This window comes from Pleurodeles waltl, chromosome 12 (genome assembly GCF_031143425.1).
Source record: "Pleurodeles waltl isolate 20211129_DDA chromosome 12, aPleWal1.hap1.20221129, whole genome shotgun sequence".
Taxonomy (NCBI): Eukaryota; Metazoa; Chordata; class Amphibia; order Caudata; family Salamandridae; genus Pleurodeles; species Pleurodeles waltl.
Window position 1 is genome coordinate 249,591,063 of NC_090451.1, and position 14,020 is coordinate 249,605,082.

Here is a 14,020-nt window from a genome sequence, read left to right on the forward strand (position 1 = left end):
ATAAAAAGTTAGACTTCGCCTGTCTGAACCTCCAGTAGATTAATTAGCATTAGCCTTATGGCAGATGACCAGTGCTTCTCCTTAGTGAGGTATGATAACTGTTCCCATCACAGAAACACTGGCTTAGGCCTTTTAGCAGGCGGACGTGGATGGGAGGTATGGACATGACATACATCAGCTCAGGAGGACAGTTGGGGAGGTATCAGGGATTTCATTAACTTGAAGCAACCAGGATAACACCTCCTCATTAAAAGCTAAGTATAAAGGGAGACTTGGAGAGCCTTTGTTTTCTAAACTCTCTGTAGCTAGTTTGGTACTAAGCCGGGGATGGGAGCTGGTCCCAGAACAAGTTTGGCATTGCTGAAAATGAGGGGACTATTCATTTCCCTAAATACACCCTTGGCTGGCACACAAGTCAACCAAGGGGTGAAAGGCTGTGCAATCTTGGACTTCACTTAGAATACTTCACTTGGTTTAGTTTGCAGTAGGTCAAACAGGATACGCTGCAAAGGTGAAATGTTTTCCCTTGGGAGCTTTTTCCGCTTTGGTTAGGGAGTGTCTAGGAGTCACCCCAACCTACTGCTCAATGAATACTATAAAAGTGACACCTCACCCACAGCTGATCAGAACACTTTCTGGATCGGGGAAGGAACAGAAGAGAATAGGACCTGCTGTTGCTGTTTGACATCTGAATGTAGACCTGAAGGCCTGGGCCTGTTCCCAACAGGAAGCCAAGGGTTGGTTGGCTGCTCTCTCTTGTGGCTACAGAGAAACAACAAGCTACAAGAGGCCTTTTTCTTCAATAGCTGACCAACGACCACCGGGCTGGCGCTGGACCATCTGATGTTCTCTGCTTGAGTGAGTCTTGGCCCTTAACTGTTGTCCCTGAAGTCTTCAGAGCCTTAGAAGTGACCACCCCAATCAATAGCCCACTTTCTCCCAACATGGAACATTTATAAGAATTGTCTGGGTAGTGTTGGGAACTGGCTCATTTCTCTGCATTCCATTACTTCCTTTTATTGTGTGCTGGGTTATCTAGCTTATTTGAATGTAGGCCTGGGCAGAACTTATGGAGTTTCACTCCACGGCATTTTGTGGAGTTACATAAAAACTCTGCAAGTGCGTAGAATCAGAGATGTTGCACTGTTTGCACTGATTTTTAGTGCAGAAAGCGTCTATGCTGTAAAATCAACATGAACAGCACCACGAGGCGCTCCAAAGGGTGATGCTACTTTTTTACTCCACTCCAGCGGCAGCTTTCTCAACGCAAATGGTCACGTCCTGCCATGACTGCCCATGTTGACAAATTTAACCGGAAAGCGAAAATCATACTGGGGCACAAACTCTCACTTGCACTTGCCAACTGAGCGCTGGTGAGCCTTGTCTGAGAAACAATTCCACCACACTGAGGTTGGCAGAGTTTTGTCAGAACTCCGTGCTCCAAGCAGAGAACAGAGTGGGCAAAACTCTGCAAATTCTGCAGGCGGAGCAGAATATTTTGCCCACCCCTAATTGAATAGGTCCCTTCTTGAATGTATCAAGATGATGCATTGTTTACTATCAGACTATCACGAGCAGATCATTGTCATACAAAACATCAGGGCCTAAATATCAAGCACAATGATATTTTAAAGATAACTGTATATAGGTAAGTAATGGATCCTTATACTTAACTATATAAGTGTGACATATTTAACCCCTTCTGTGCCTTGGACGAGATCCCCTCGTCCTGCACCAGGGAACCGGGGGGAGCGCTAGCGATCCCCCCATGGGCCCCCCACCCACACTCCCCGGTCGTGGATGGAAGGGGAATCCCTTCCCCTTCCATCCCCGATCCCCCGTGACGTCAGTGCGCATCGCATGCTGATTGTCACAGAGGCCTCCTCCTTCGTCCTGGAAGCTCAGTTTCCAGGGCTCAGAAGAGAAATGCAAAGCATGCACGATCACGTGGTGGAGGCCAGAGAGGCTTCAAAGGGAAGGAAAGGAATTTCCTTCCCTTTGAAGTCTCTCTCAGCGTTTCAAAAGCCGGATTGTAAAGCAATCCGGCTTTTGAAACGACCACTAGACACCAGGGATTTTATTTTTATTTGGAAATTGGCATAAGGGAGCGACCCCTTGGACAAGGGTCGCTCCTGGGGGGGAGGGGGAGGGCATTTTTTTGGAAGGCCAACCTCTAGGCACCAGGGATCATTTTTTTTTTTTTTAGATGTGGGAAGCGACCCATTAGGCAAGGGTCGCTCCCCTAGGTTACATTTAGGCCATTTCTGTCCCCCCCCCTTGGGGCAGATCGGCCTATTGTTATTAGGCTGATCTGCCCCCAGGGGGGGCAGAATCCTCTAGGCGCCAGGGCTAAAAAAAAAAATTGTGTTTTTTTTTTGTTTGTTTTTTTAGAGATGGGGAGCGACCCATTAGGCAAGGGTCATAATTTTGTCTACTTTTCAGAAATGTTTAGGTTTCTGGGATCCAGCATTGGTTTCACGCCCATTTCTGTCACTGACTGGAAGGAGGCTAAAAGCACAAAAAATCGTAAAAATGGGGTATGTCCCAGTAAAATGCCACAATTGTGTTGAAAAATTAGTTTTTCTGATTCAAGTCTGCCTGTTCCTGAAAGCTGGTGATTTTAGCACCGCAAACCGTTTGTTGATGCCATTTTCAGGGGAAAAAACACAAGCCTTCTTCTGCAGCTCCTTTTTCCCATTTTTTTTTTAAAAAACTAAATTTTCACTGTATTTTGGCTTATTTCTTGGCCTCCTTCAGGGGAACCCACAAAGTCTGGGTACCTCTAGAATCCCTAGGATGTTGGAAAAAAAGGACGCAAATTTGGCTGGGGTAGCTTATGTGGACAAAAAGTTATGAGGGCCTAAGCGAGAATTATTCTAAATAGGCAAAAAAAGGCCTGGCACAGGAGGGGAAAAAGGCCTGGCAGCGAAGGGGTTAAACATATAAATACCTATGTAATTATAGAGAAGAATATTAAGCACAAGAATATATACATATAGATAAGCATAGGTTTATTATCCTTAATGCCACATATATGTACCTTGATATACATTTTCAATATACATGGAAATGGAATGAAGAATAGTAAACCTATGCTTATATATACCTACATTTACAATACTTTTGTATTCAATAGTTAGGCTGTGATATTTTATATAGCAATATTTCCCCCTTAATAGTTTGACATACAGCTAGGATAAATATATAAACATTTATACTTACTAGACAATGATCTAGAAAGCACTTGTAGCACTAGTTGTTACAAACATTTAGGACAAGGTCTACCCTGAACTTCTGTCCTCTTTGCCATTTTGCACTTTCTCAAGACATCTATGTCACTATCATAATATCTCCTTATAGTGATGTCTAAATCATTTTAACAAATCTTATTCTGTTCATAACGTGGGCCTCTCATACTAATCCATCTTTGCCAGGTCAGGCACAACTACAAAGAAAGTACTGATAGTTTTCTTATACATGAATTAACTTAGAAATCGCAGTGAAGGAGAAAAGACATTTAACTGTCTTGGCTTCAAGTGGCCTGATACAGCCCTGATACCAGAGGTATATTTATCTCCGAAGGAGGCAGCCAAACTGAAAATAGATTTTTGGGGAAGGATTTATTCAGGGACAGTTCCTTCGCAATGGCGAAGTAGCATCGCTCCACTGGCTCAGAGCCAGCACCTAAAAAATAACACAATATTTCATAATTGTTTCATTTTTCAGTGGTTGTCTCTGAGCCAGCATGGGCCTGGTGCGGCGCTGGCCATGGGAGGAGGAATGAGAGGTGAAATGAATTCACCTAAGTGCACAAATCAGTTTGCCCAGGCGTCTTAGGCCCGCCAAACTGACATGCGCACTCAGGTTTATCCAACCCGACTGTGTTGAACAGCCAGGTTGGAGAAATGTCACAGGCTCCCATGCAGTGTCTGAGTGGCAGAACAAGCCACTCAGACCAATTCTGATGTGGCTCTCACGCTATGTATAGCATGAAAGCAGTACCAGAATTGCATGGGGAGCCTGTGCTGGTGTCACAGGGACTGCTGGAACACCAACCTGATCAGGATAGGAGCAAGGCGACCAGCTTTAATTTACTTTTTATTTTATTGGTCCCCATCCCCCAGCCCCTTCCTTGAGATTTGTGATGGCTGCTACTAGATTTGTTTGCCTGTTGGTCTTAGTCCCTCACTTTCAGGGTGAGTCATGTGGCAATGGGTTCTTTTTGGTGATGTTTTGGAAGATATGGTTGGGTGGATACTTACTTTGCATCAATGAAACTCCGAATACGTCTCACCAATTGGCAATTCTGTGCATGCACATGTGAGTGACAGTTAGCTTTTTTCTGTGACTTTCCATACCCCTATTTGCTTTTGAAAAAGCTAAAATAGAGATCGGGGGCAATGGAACATCACACTTGTTCCTGTTTTGGATGAATCACACAGATCAGACATTATTAAAGGATATAGATACAGCTACATTTTCCAAAACATGTTTAAAGATCCTGGTCTCACTGCTCCATAGAGAACAAGACCCTAGGAGGACAAGACTGTACATTTACCTCATGCATGCATCCAAAATGTACTTCATCACCCGTAGCACCGCTTTGCAAAATGTTATGTCAGCACAGTTTGAGTAGTTGAAACATCTTATTATGCACCAATTACATGACAGTTAGATTGATTGTTCCACTGCGGAAAACATGGTGTATGAACACAATGAGAGACAAGAACTTATTTGAATCCTCTCATTACATTCCTGAATGAAAATGAGAGTACAGTCACTTTAATATTTATGAGCAACCAAGAGGGCAAATTCTAGGTCTGAACTTATGAGGGACTCAGCAAAATTAAAGAAAAAAGCCAACTTATGAGAGGCTCAGCAATGTTAAAGACAAAAAGCCAAAGACATTTAACATTAATGGAGGTTTATGTATAAGACCTCAACAGGATCTACAAAGAATCTGTCTCGACTATCAGTCTACGAGTTCTCACTAAAGCCAATAGGACATCAATGCAGTATTTACTAGCCAGGCAGAACATGCTCTCAATTGCTTTAAACACAAACAATATGTACAAAAAAGCAGGAAACGTGCTAGCTACTCCTGTGAAACAAAGGGACTCATCATTTGGCATATCTGCAATACACAGAGGTAAGACAAAATGCTGACAAACCCAGTGGAAATATCGTACGAATGTGTTTATTGTCCTTTAGTCTTTTCAGCTGTACTCAAAAAGAAGCTGCATTTCTCATGATAGATCTGAAAATTCTGGCTAACGTGTTAATATGGAGAATACGTAATGTCTTTGTTCCAAGAACATCTTCTATAAATAATCCAAGAGCCGTAATGCATGTGATCATGTTCTGCTAGTTCCCATTATTCCATTGCTCTGTCAATAAAATAATTACTTGAATGCAATCTCAATTAATAGCCAAGGGTTAATGGCTTAATCGCAGGCATTTCTGAAGAAGCTGTGACAATCCAGGTAAATGTAGATTTGGTTTATTAACAGACAATCAGACAGCAGTACAACTGAACACCAAAGTACGATCATCCAACTGACCCTTGTAAGATTCTAAGTTCCATGTGGAATTCTAGTTAAACATTCCACCTATTCAAAACATCTTTTAACTTATTTAAAGTAAGATCACATTGAAAATATAACACATCTCCCCCCAATTAAAATAAAATTAAACAAAATTCTATAATTATACACATTTCTTTTTTACCTTATAGCATCATATCAACTGATTATTGTACATAGTCCCTTAACTACAATGATCTGACTTTTTTCTTTCAGATCTGTTCCCTTTCTTTCTTTCTCCATTTACTGGGCAATCACCATTCCCTTCTTCTGCTTCTTACCACATGGAACCAACCTTCTGTAGTTATACTTCTCAATACCCTCCAACTTAACAGAATTACCAAAGACTTTCATCATTTTACTAGCATTGGAAAACTTTGATTCCCATTTTCTTACCGATTTGCCCAATTTCACATGCCCAAATTCTCCTTCTCTCAGCTGATATGGACATTTTTTGATTTTGCTATTGTGTTGTATACTATATCTTTGTTGTTTTTCCTTTATCCTTCTGGATACCTCACTCAAATCACAGCTTTCTTTCTTTTCACCTCTCATCCATACCGGAGAAGCCACTGTCATTGATTTCCTCCCTCTTAACAACAAAAAAGGAGATTTTCCTGTCACAGAGTATGGAGTGCATCTGTAATTCTGCAGCATACTTCTCAGTTCATACTTACATTTCAAATCAATTCTTCACAGCCAGCAGCAAACACTACCCCAACACTCTATTAAATCTCTCAAGAAGCCTATTCTCTCTAGGATGATATAAGGCTGCGCCATGATGTTATATGTTAAGAGATTTTTAAAAAACACATCAATTTTCTCTGAGGTAAATTGAAGACCATGGTCTTTGAAGACCGACTCAGGAATGCCTTCTCTTGGAAATACATCTCTGCAAAGTCCAATCACCCCTTCTGACTTGACATCATCACTATGCGAACCTCTGGCCACTTGGAGAAATAGTCCACCATCACTATGGCAAAATTGCCCTTTAAACTCTGTTGGCTAAATGGATCACAGCTATCCATACAAATTTTCTTCCAAGCACCCTCAGGACATTTAATAGGTACTATAGGTGATTCCCCAACTATCCCATCATCGTCACCATTGAAGAAGCTGCGACAGTCTAGGTAAATGTGCATTTGGTTTATGAACAGTAGATAAGAGCAGAACAAATGAACCCCAAATGAGATTATTCAACTGACCTTCGTAAGATTACATGTTCCATGAGGAATTCTATTTAAACATTCTACCTAATCAAAACATCATTGAAATTATTTAAAATAAGATCATATTGAAAATATAACCATTTCCCCTAACATGAAATGGGAGAAATCATTTGAATTTGGACATCATACTCAAACTTGTGCCTGGGTCTCCATCAAAGGCACCAGACAAGTCTGTCCATTATTATCTCTGTTATTCATCCTTACATTTGAATTCTAACTGGCCTTAAAATATGTGCTAAGTTTCATGAAGTCCCTAGGCCAAGAAGCCGTTTTATTTGATGCAGTACTTCTGCTGACAGACAGATAGGGACGACAACATTTTGATTAAAAATTGTAATAAAACAAACATCTTACCCTTCGTTCATAGTTTGCTAATTTAATATGATGAATTTCTCTTAAGCTACAACACTTCCTAAGGACTCCTTTCAGTGACATATGATACCAGAAGCAAATCATTGTGGTTTCCATTCCTCATTACACATAATAGTATTTGGGTATATTTTAACTAATTACATATGTTCATAAGAAATGACAATCAACACTTAATGGTGAGCTAGTCAAAGATTAATAATTTGTTTTTAAAAATACAAAAAAATTAGATAGCTTAAAAGTAGTATTTTTGATATCAGGATTGTATAAACGTGTGCATGCATTTTCAGCACTGAAAGTACCATTATGTGTAAAAAATGGCTTTTAAAATCTCACCTGGGGCTTACATAGCACAGGGCACACAGACCATATGGTCAACATTCTGAATTCAATTTGAGTATAAATTACAAACTCAATTGGTTTTCTTAATTCTCTCCCAAGCTCCGGTCATACTTATTAAGAGTAACATTTGCGATGTAATTTGAGGAATCAATCGTCACATGATATGAGTAATATAATAACTCCGATAGGGCTGCATTCTCTTAAGATTACAAGAGGCCACTGTGGGAGCTAAGTTGTTCAAATTACTCAATCTACAAAGAGTTTTACCTTCAATGAAGTCCAGGAAAGACCAACTAGCATTGCTTGCAACCTCTAAGGCATAAAGTAAATAGGGAGGCATTCTTAAATGATGTAACTGAGAAAAAAGAAAAATTGTCTATGGCCATGAACATTATAAATGAAAACTTAACCCAATAGCATGGTTCATGGCTTTGGTGCACACAACATTTATATGATTTCTCTCAGATAAATTAGAACTGAGTTTTTTACCCAGGTATATATAAGTGACTTTACCTCCTCTACCATTTCAGCCCCCAGGTGCAAGTAAAATTGGTAGGAACAGTAGGAATTTTGTTCATTTCCTGCATCCTGTTGTAAGGGTAGTCTCACTTTCAATGTTGGCAAACAGAAGTGTGATTTTAGAAAAAAAATGAATTCAGCAGTATGTTTATGTATTTGTATCTTCATTTCAAAATTCGTTTCCAATTCTCTCCAAGAGAAGATATTGCCTCCTTTCCATTGGATCGTGTTGTTCGGATAACTCAGTTTCTATCACATTTATGGTCTATAGACTTGTATTGAGAGAAAAGTGTATAAGAACTGTCTGAAATTACATGCATTTTAGCAATATGTGCTCCAACTGGCTTTTTGAGAGAGAATCCTGGCTGGTTTAAATTACATTCCTACCTTATTATTTACTCTGTCAGTTGCTATTTTTGCATGTTAGGCTTTAAGGCCCCCGAAGTGTTGTGTTTTATTTTAGCAGTTAACACTACAGTTATCATTTTCTGGCAGGATACTAATCATAAAGATAACTCCACCCTGCTTTAATTATATTTTGGGACGAGCTCTCACAAAGTAAGTGACTCATCACAGCAAACACACTGAAAGATGATGCAATATGATTGGGGAGGGAACAAGCCTAGATTGACAGCTTTAAAACTACATGTTATCAATGTTACTAAGAGCCTAAGACTGCTCCATTTAAAATAGTTCTTTGCATGCTCTCCAACTTTCAAATGTACTATACCATCTGCCCAACATTAGATGATATAAATTGCTTGGTTTGAAAGCAAGCTTTAAAGTTACGGAAGAGTTAGACCTTCTGTATCAAAAAGACTATGGGCCTGATTGATGTTGGCGGTAACTATCCCACTGTCGGTTTTCTGACTGAAAACCCGTCCACTGCCTTGGCGGTCCACCAGCCAGATTTAGATGTTGGCGGTTGTTAGAAATGGGGTCACTAGTTGGCAGTAATTTGCACTCTGTCCAAGTAGGGAATCGCACGCTAGTCAGGGTAAGTGAGCCACACAGCTAAGATAACCCCTGCTCACCCCCTTGGTAGTTTGGCATGAGAAGTCAGACTTATCTCAGAGGAAATGTGTAAAGTTTTTCTACACACACACACATACACACACATAGTAACACAGTGAAAACACAACAAAAGGACTCCAACCCAGCTTAGAAAAATAACCAATATTTATCTGAGTAAAACAAGACCAAAATGACAAAGGTTCAACATACACAAGTCAAGATATCACTTTTAACGGTTTAAGCAAGTTTAATCCATAGAAATCAATGGACGAGTTTGTTTTAGGGCAAAGTACCTAGATGTGTCAAAAATCAAAGATGAGAACCGGTGCAGGGGAGGTGAGGCACTGGAAAAGCAAGCAATGCGTTGGTTCCTTATTGCCATGGGAGGTAATGCGTTGGTTACTTACTGTTACAAGGAGGTGATGCATCGGTTCCTTACTGTCAGGAAAGGTGATGCGTTAGTTGCCACACCGCTTTGGTTCCTTACTGTGGTGCCGTATTGATGAAGAAATTGGCGCCCAGTGACTTTGAGTTGAAAATCCAGATGCGCTGTGTTAGTCTCCAGCGGTAAAACAGGCACTGAGTCAATCTGCAGCAATGGTGCAGGCACTGTGTCGATTCTATAATGGCGGTGTGGGTGCTGCATTGGATCCTTGCAGTGATGCATCGATATACAGCGGTGCTGGAACTTGATGCGTGGATTTTCTCCTTAATATCACCAGAACTCACTTCCAAGGGCCAAGGGACTGGTTTTGGCACCACTTTGCATGTCAGGATTCAGAAAGAGAAGCCAGGTGCTGGCAGGTGGAGTTGTGATGGCCCTGAGAGTTCTTAATAAGAAGCAAGCTCAATTCAAGCCCTTGGGGACACTTGGAAAGCAGGATGTAGAAAGCAAAACTGAGTCCTTTCACTCCCAGGACAGAAGCAGCAAGCAGCAGACTAGCACAACAGAGCAATAGGAAGAGTAGCAGTCCTTCCTATAGCATTCAGTTCTTCTTGACAGAATATCCTCAGTCCAGAAGTGGTATAACTATGTGGTGTCAGAGTTCCTGTACTTATACCCATTTCTGTCTTTTAAGTAGGCAAACTTCAAATAGAAGTATTTGCAGTGCACAAGATTCTGCCTTTCCCTGCCCTGGCCCCAGACCCTCCAGGGTGTGTGTGTGAGGACAGACACAGCTCTATTCAGGTGCAAGTGTCATCTCCTCCCACCTCTCTAGCTCTGGAAGACCCATCAGCCTGGTGATGGGCCATCAGGATATGCGGGGCGCACCTCAGCTCCCTTTGTGTGACTGTGTAGAGTGAATGGACAAACAACCCAACGTTCATGCTGACCCAGACAGAAAACAGGCACAGAATGGTTAAGCAAGAAAATGCCCTCTTTCTAAAAGTGTCATTTTCAAACTTACAATTCAAAAACCAACTTCACTAAAATATGTATTTTTAAATTGTGAATTCAGAGACCCCAAACTCCAATCTCTATTTTCTCCCAATGGGAAATTACACTTAAAAGATGTTTCAAGGCCATTTCTATGTTACCCTATGGAGAGAGATAGGACTTGCAAGTGTAAAAAAAACAAAATTATTAGTATTTCACTATCAGGACATGTAAAACACACCATTACATGCCCTACCTTTTAAATACACTGCACCCTGCCCATGGAGCTGCCCTGGAGCTACCCTGGAGCTACCTTAGGGGTGACATACAGGTAATAAAGGGAAGGTTAGGACCTGGCAAGTGGGTGCACTTGCAAGGTCGACATGGCATTTTAAAACTGCACACACAAGCACTGCAATGGCAGGCCTGAGACAGGTTTGCAGGGCTACTCAAGTGGGTGGCACAATCAGTGCTGCAGGCCCACTAGTAGCATTTGATTTACAGGTCCTGGGCACAAACTGTGCACTGTACTAGGGACTTACTAGTAAATCAAATATGCAAATCATGGAGAGAAAAATCACCAATTCATTTTAGACAGAGAGCATTTGCACTTTAGCACTGGTTAGAAGTGGTAAAGTAACTAGGGTCCGAAAGCCAACAAAAACTGGTCAGAAAAAATAGGAGGAAGAAGGCAAATATTTTGGGGATAACGCTGCAAAAAAGGCCAGGTCCAACAGCATTTGCATAGATGATGGCCCACCCAAGTCCTGCGGAGGCTGCTAAGAATTCCCATCCGCCGCCATGGTTCCAGATGAAAAGTCCAGCTGGTGGCAGGACCCAGCTGCACTTTCCACCATGCTGATTTGGATGTGCCTTACTGCCAAGTGAAAAGTGGTGGTCCGGCCTCCAAGTCTGACTTGGCACATAGTGGGGGAAAAGGGGGTAAAACTCACCTTTTTTCCCAGAAACCACTTCCGTTTCCGGCTGGACATGACTGAACAACAACCTCCCTTGTGCTGCTGCCACTGGACCACTGAGAAAATCGACCCCACTGTAGCTGAAAACGAAGGTAGCAAACCTCCATTGGCTTTGTACGTTGGGGGGGGGGGGGGGTGGGTGGGAGTCAACACACATGAGCACGGAACTACTTCAGACATGTACCTGTCATGTATGTTGAGGACACAAGTGGGTCAGACATGGGTGGGGATACACTGGTACACAACACATCGCACACAAACACAACCATCATTATGGCATCAGCATTCATTGGAAAATGAATTCTGGCACCACAATGACAGTACATTCACATTTGTCAACTGTGTCCATGTGTGTACATTTCAAGAGAACCTGTACTGATCATGTTATGCTTTGGGTTGTGTGAATGAGTCAGTATGTGTGCAATTGGCTGGTTGAGGTGGAGGGAGGTATAGTGGGTGCTGTGGTTGTGTCAGTATGTGTGCCACTTACATATGGCATTGATTTTGTGTATGTTATGTTGCTGCAAGCAACATAGGGGTGAGTGTTGTGTGGTGGTCGTTGTGGTATGTGTAGTTGTGATGTGTTTTTTTTTTGTAGCTGAGTGTGTAGTTGTAATGGTTGTTGTGGTTGTGTCGTGTGTGGGTGCAGCATTACTAGCGTGTGCATATTGTGTCATGGAAGTATTGCAATGCATGTTTGCATGCAATGGATAACGGTGTGATGTGTAATGTGTGATGCAGGAGACCACATATGGCAAAGGTACAGTGTGTGTGAGACTTACCTCTGTTCCATAGCCAATATCTGCTGTCCATTGGATTCTGCGATGTCCTCCCTTTATCAGCGAACCAACAGCAGTACACTACCTGCATGACGGGAACATCTAAATACAGCAGGATGAACATCGCTGACTTGGCAGTATTTTCGGGTCTGCCACCGACATGTTTTGGGGGTAAGACTGCCAAGATCTAAATCGGACCCTAAGATCCTACACATCATGGCCTAAGTGTGGTGCTTAGGGCATACAATATTTGGTGTCTATAATAGAATTTAGTCTAGGGCACCAATATGGCAAAACAATAAAATACTCTGAAGACAGAGCAATTGTGACCTTCTGATAATACACAAAAGACTTTTCAAATTTAAAATCCAAATTCCACTTACCAGATACACAACATTGTAAATTTCCCAAGCTGACTTACTGCTAGAGTCCTTTACTGAGAACACTCCGTGTCTTTTAAAAACAAATCTGAATTATCCAGCTAGGGTTTGCATTCACCCTGACGCCTTAGGATATTTAAAAACAGACACATTGTATTGCCAGGGCAAGTCCTTCTCTGAGGGAAAAATCACATAAACAAAAACATTGTTCACTCTGCATAACAAATGTGTGTTACCCCTGCCCTTTTCCCAAGAGGCTGAACCTCAACTTTTCAAAAACTCGGAATCACATGAAATTTCAAGGGTCTCAAAGTTTGGCAGAGACTAGCTCCAGTGACAGTCAGGTTCATATTTCTTGAATCAGCATATCTTGGCTGAAGAGTTATTATACACTGAATTGCATTCAGTATAGGCAATCACAAATACCCTTATTGCCCCCTTACATTCCAGTCTCAAAATTATTTTCTCAAAATACCTTTTTGCATTCAAATCAGAACTGTCATAGTACGACAGTGGTGGCATATCGTCTGTGGTCAGATGTTTCTTGTATCCTTTCATCATAAGATATGTAATCCATGAAAATGTGGTGAAGGAGATCAGTCCTGCATCATCTATGGGGTTCAGCGAGGCGGGCCTGGTGAGAGAAAAATAAACATTAGCATGATCTGTGCCAAAGTCATCGCTCTTTAAGGCCTCATTGGCTTAATCAAATCTCTCAAATAAGTGAAGCAGCAACATTCTTTTTCTGAAATCTCGATCAAGCACCTGTCTCTGGTGGGGGGGAAGGGGGGGGTCAATAATTGTGCACTGTGTGCAGTTGTCAAGGTCTTTCCAGCATACTTTGTCAAGTCATAATAGGTTCTTTAAAAGGCAAGAGATAATAAAGAGGTTTACGCCAATAGACATTGCAGGTCAGTGTTTAGACCTACTAGTTTTAGATCTACTTGTTATAAGTATAATGTGCACAAGCTGTCACCGTACACAAACTTGGAGTGGTTGTTTCTGGCACACATTCAAAGAGTGCACATGCAGACTTTGCCTTTGCAGTGAAATCTGTCACCTGTAGTCTTATGGCATCTTGCGGCTATCAAATGGGTTTCATAAATCATACTGTCTTAAAAGGGTGTCTGTGACCGCTTCCTCGTTGCTTTTACAATAAGAGCTCCCATGCTGAGTGGTTGTGGACTTTTCAGAATCTAGAGACAGATTTGTGTGGATGCCATTAGAGAGTCTAATGCAATAATTAAAGCAGGAGACAAACACTGTCAAAATTGAGGGAATATCTTGAGAGAGGTGAGAAAGTAGTAGAATACCTCTTAGTCGACAGAAATAGTGAAAACTATTGAGATATTTCTAGGGTCATATTTGTGAGCCCCTTGTTTCGCAATTGCATAATTTTTTTGGTACTCAGTTGCGCACAAACTACGCAAATCATATATACAATGCAAGCA

General features: G+C 41.5%; 1 protein-coding gene across 1 annotated transcript in view; it reads right to left on the reverse strand.

The window, feature by feature from the left end:
* Positions 1 to 14,020, reverse strand: part of LOC138268264 (ATP-binding cassette sub-family C member 12-like) — a 1,444,059-nt gene that overhangs the window by 1,074,262 nt on the left and 355,777 nt on the right. Inside the window, exon 4 of the mRNA XM_069217748.1 lies at positions 13,045 to 13,203. Coding sequence (XP_069073849.1) covers positions 13,045 to 13,203 — 159 coding nt within the window. The remainder of the gene's footprint in view (positions 1 to 13,044; positions 13,204 to 14,020) is intronic.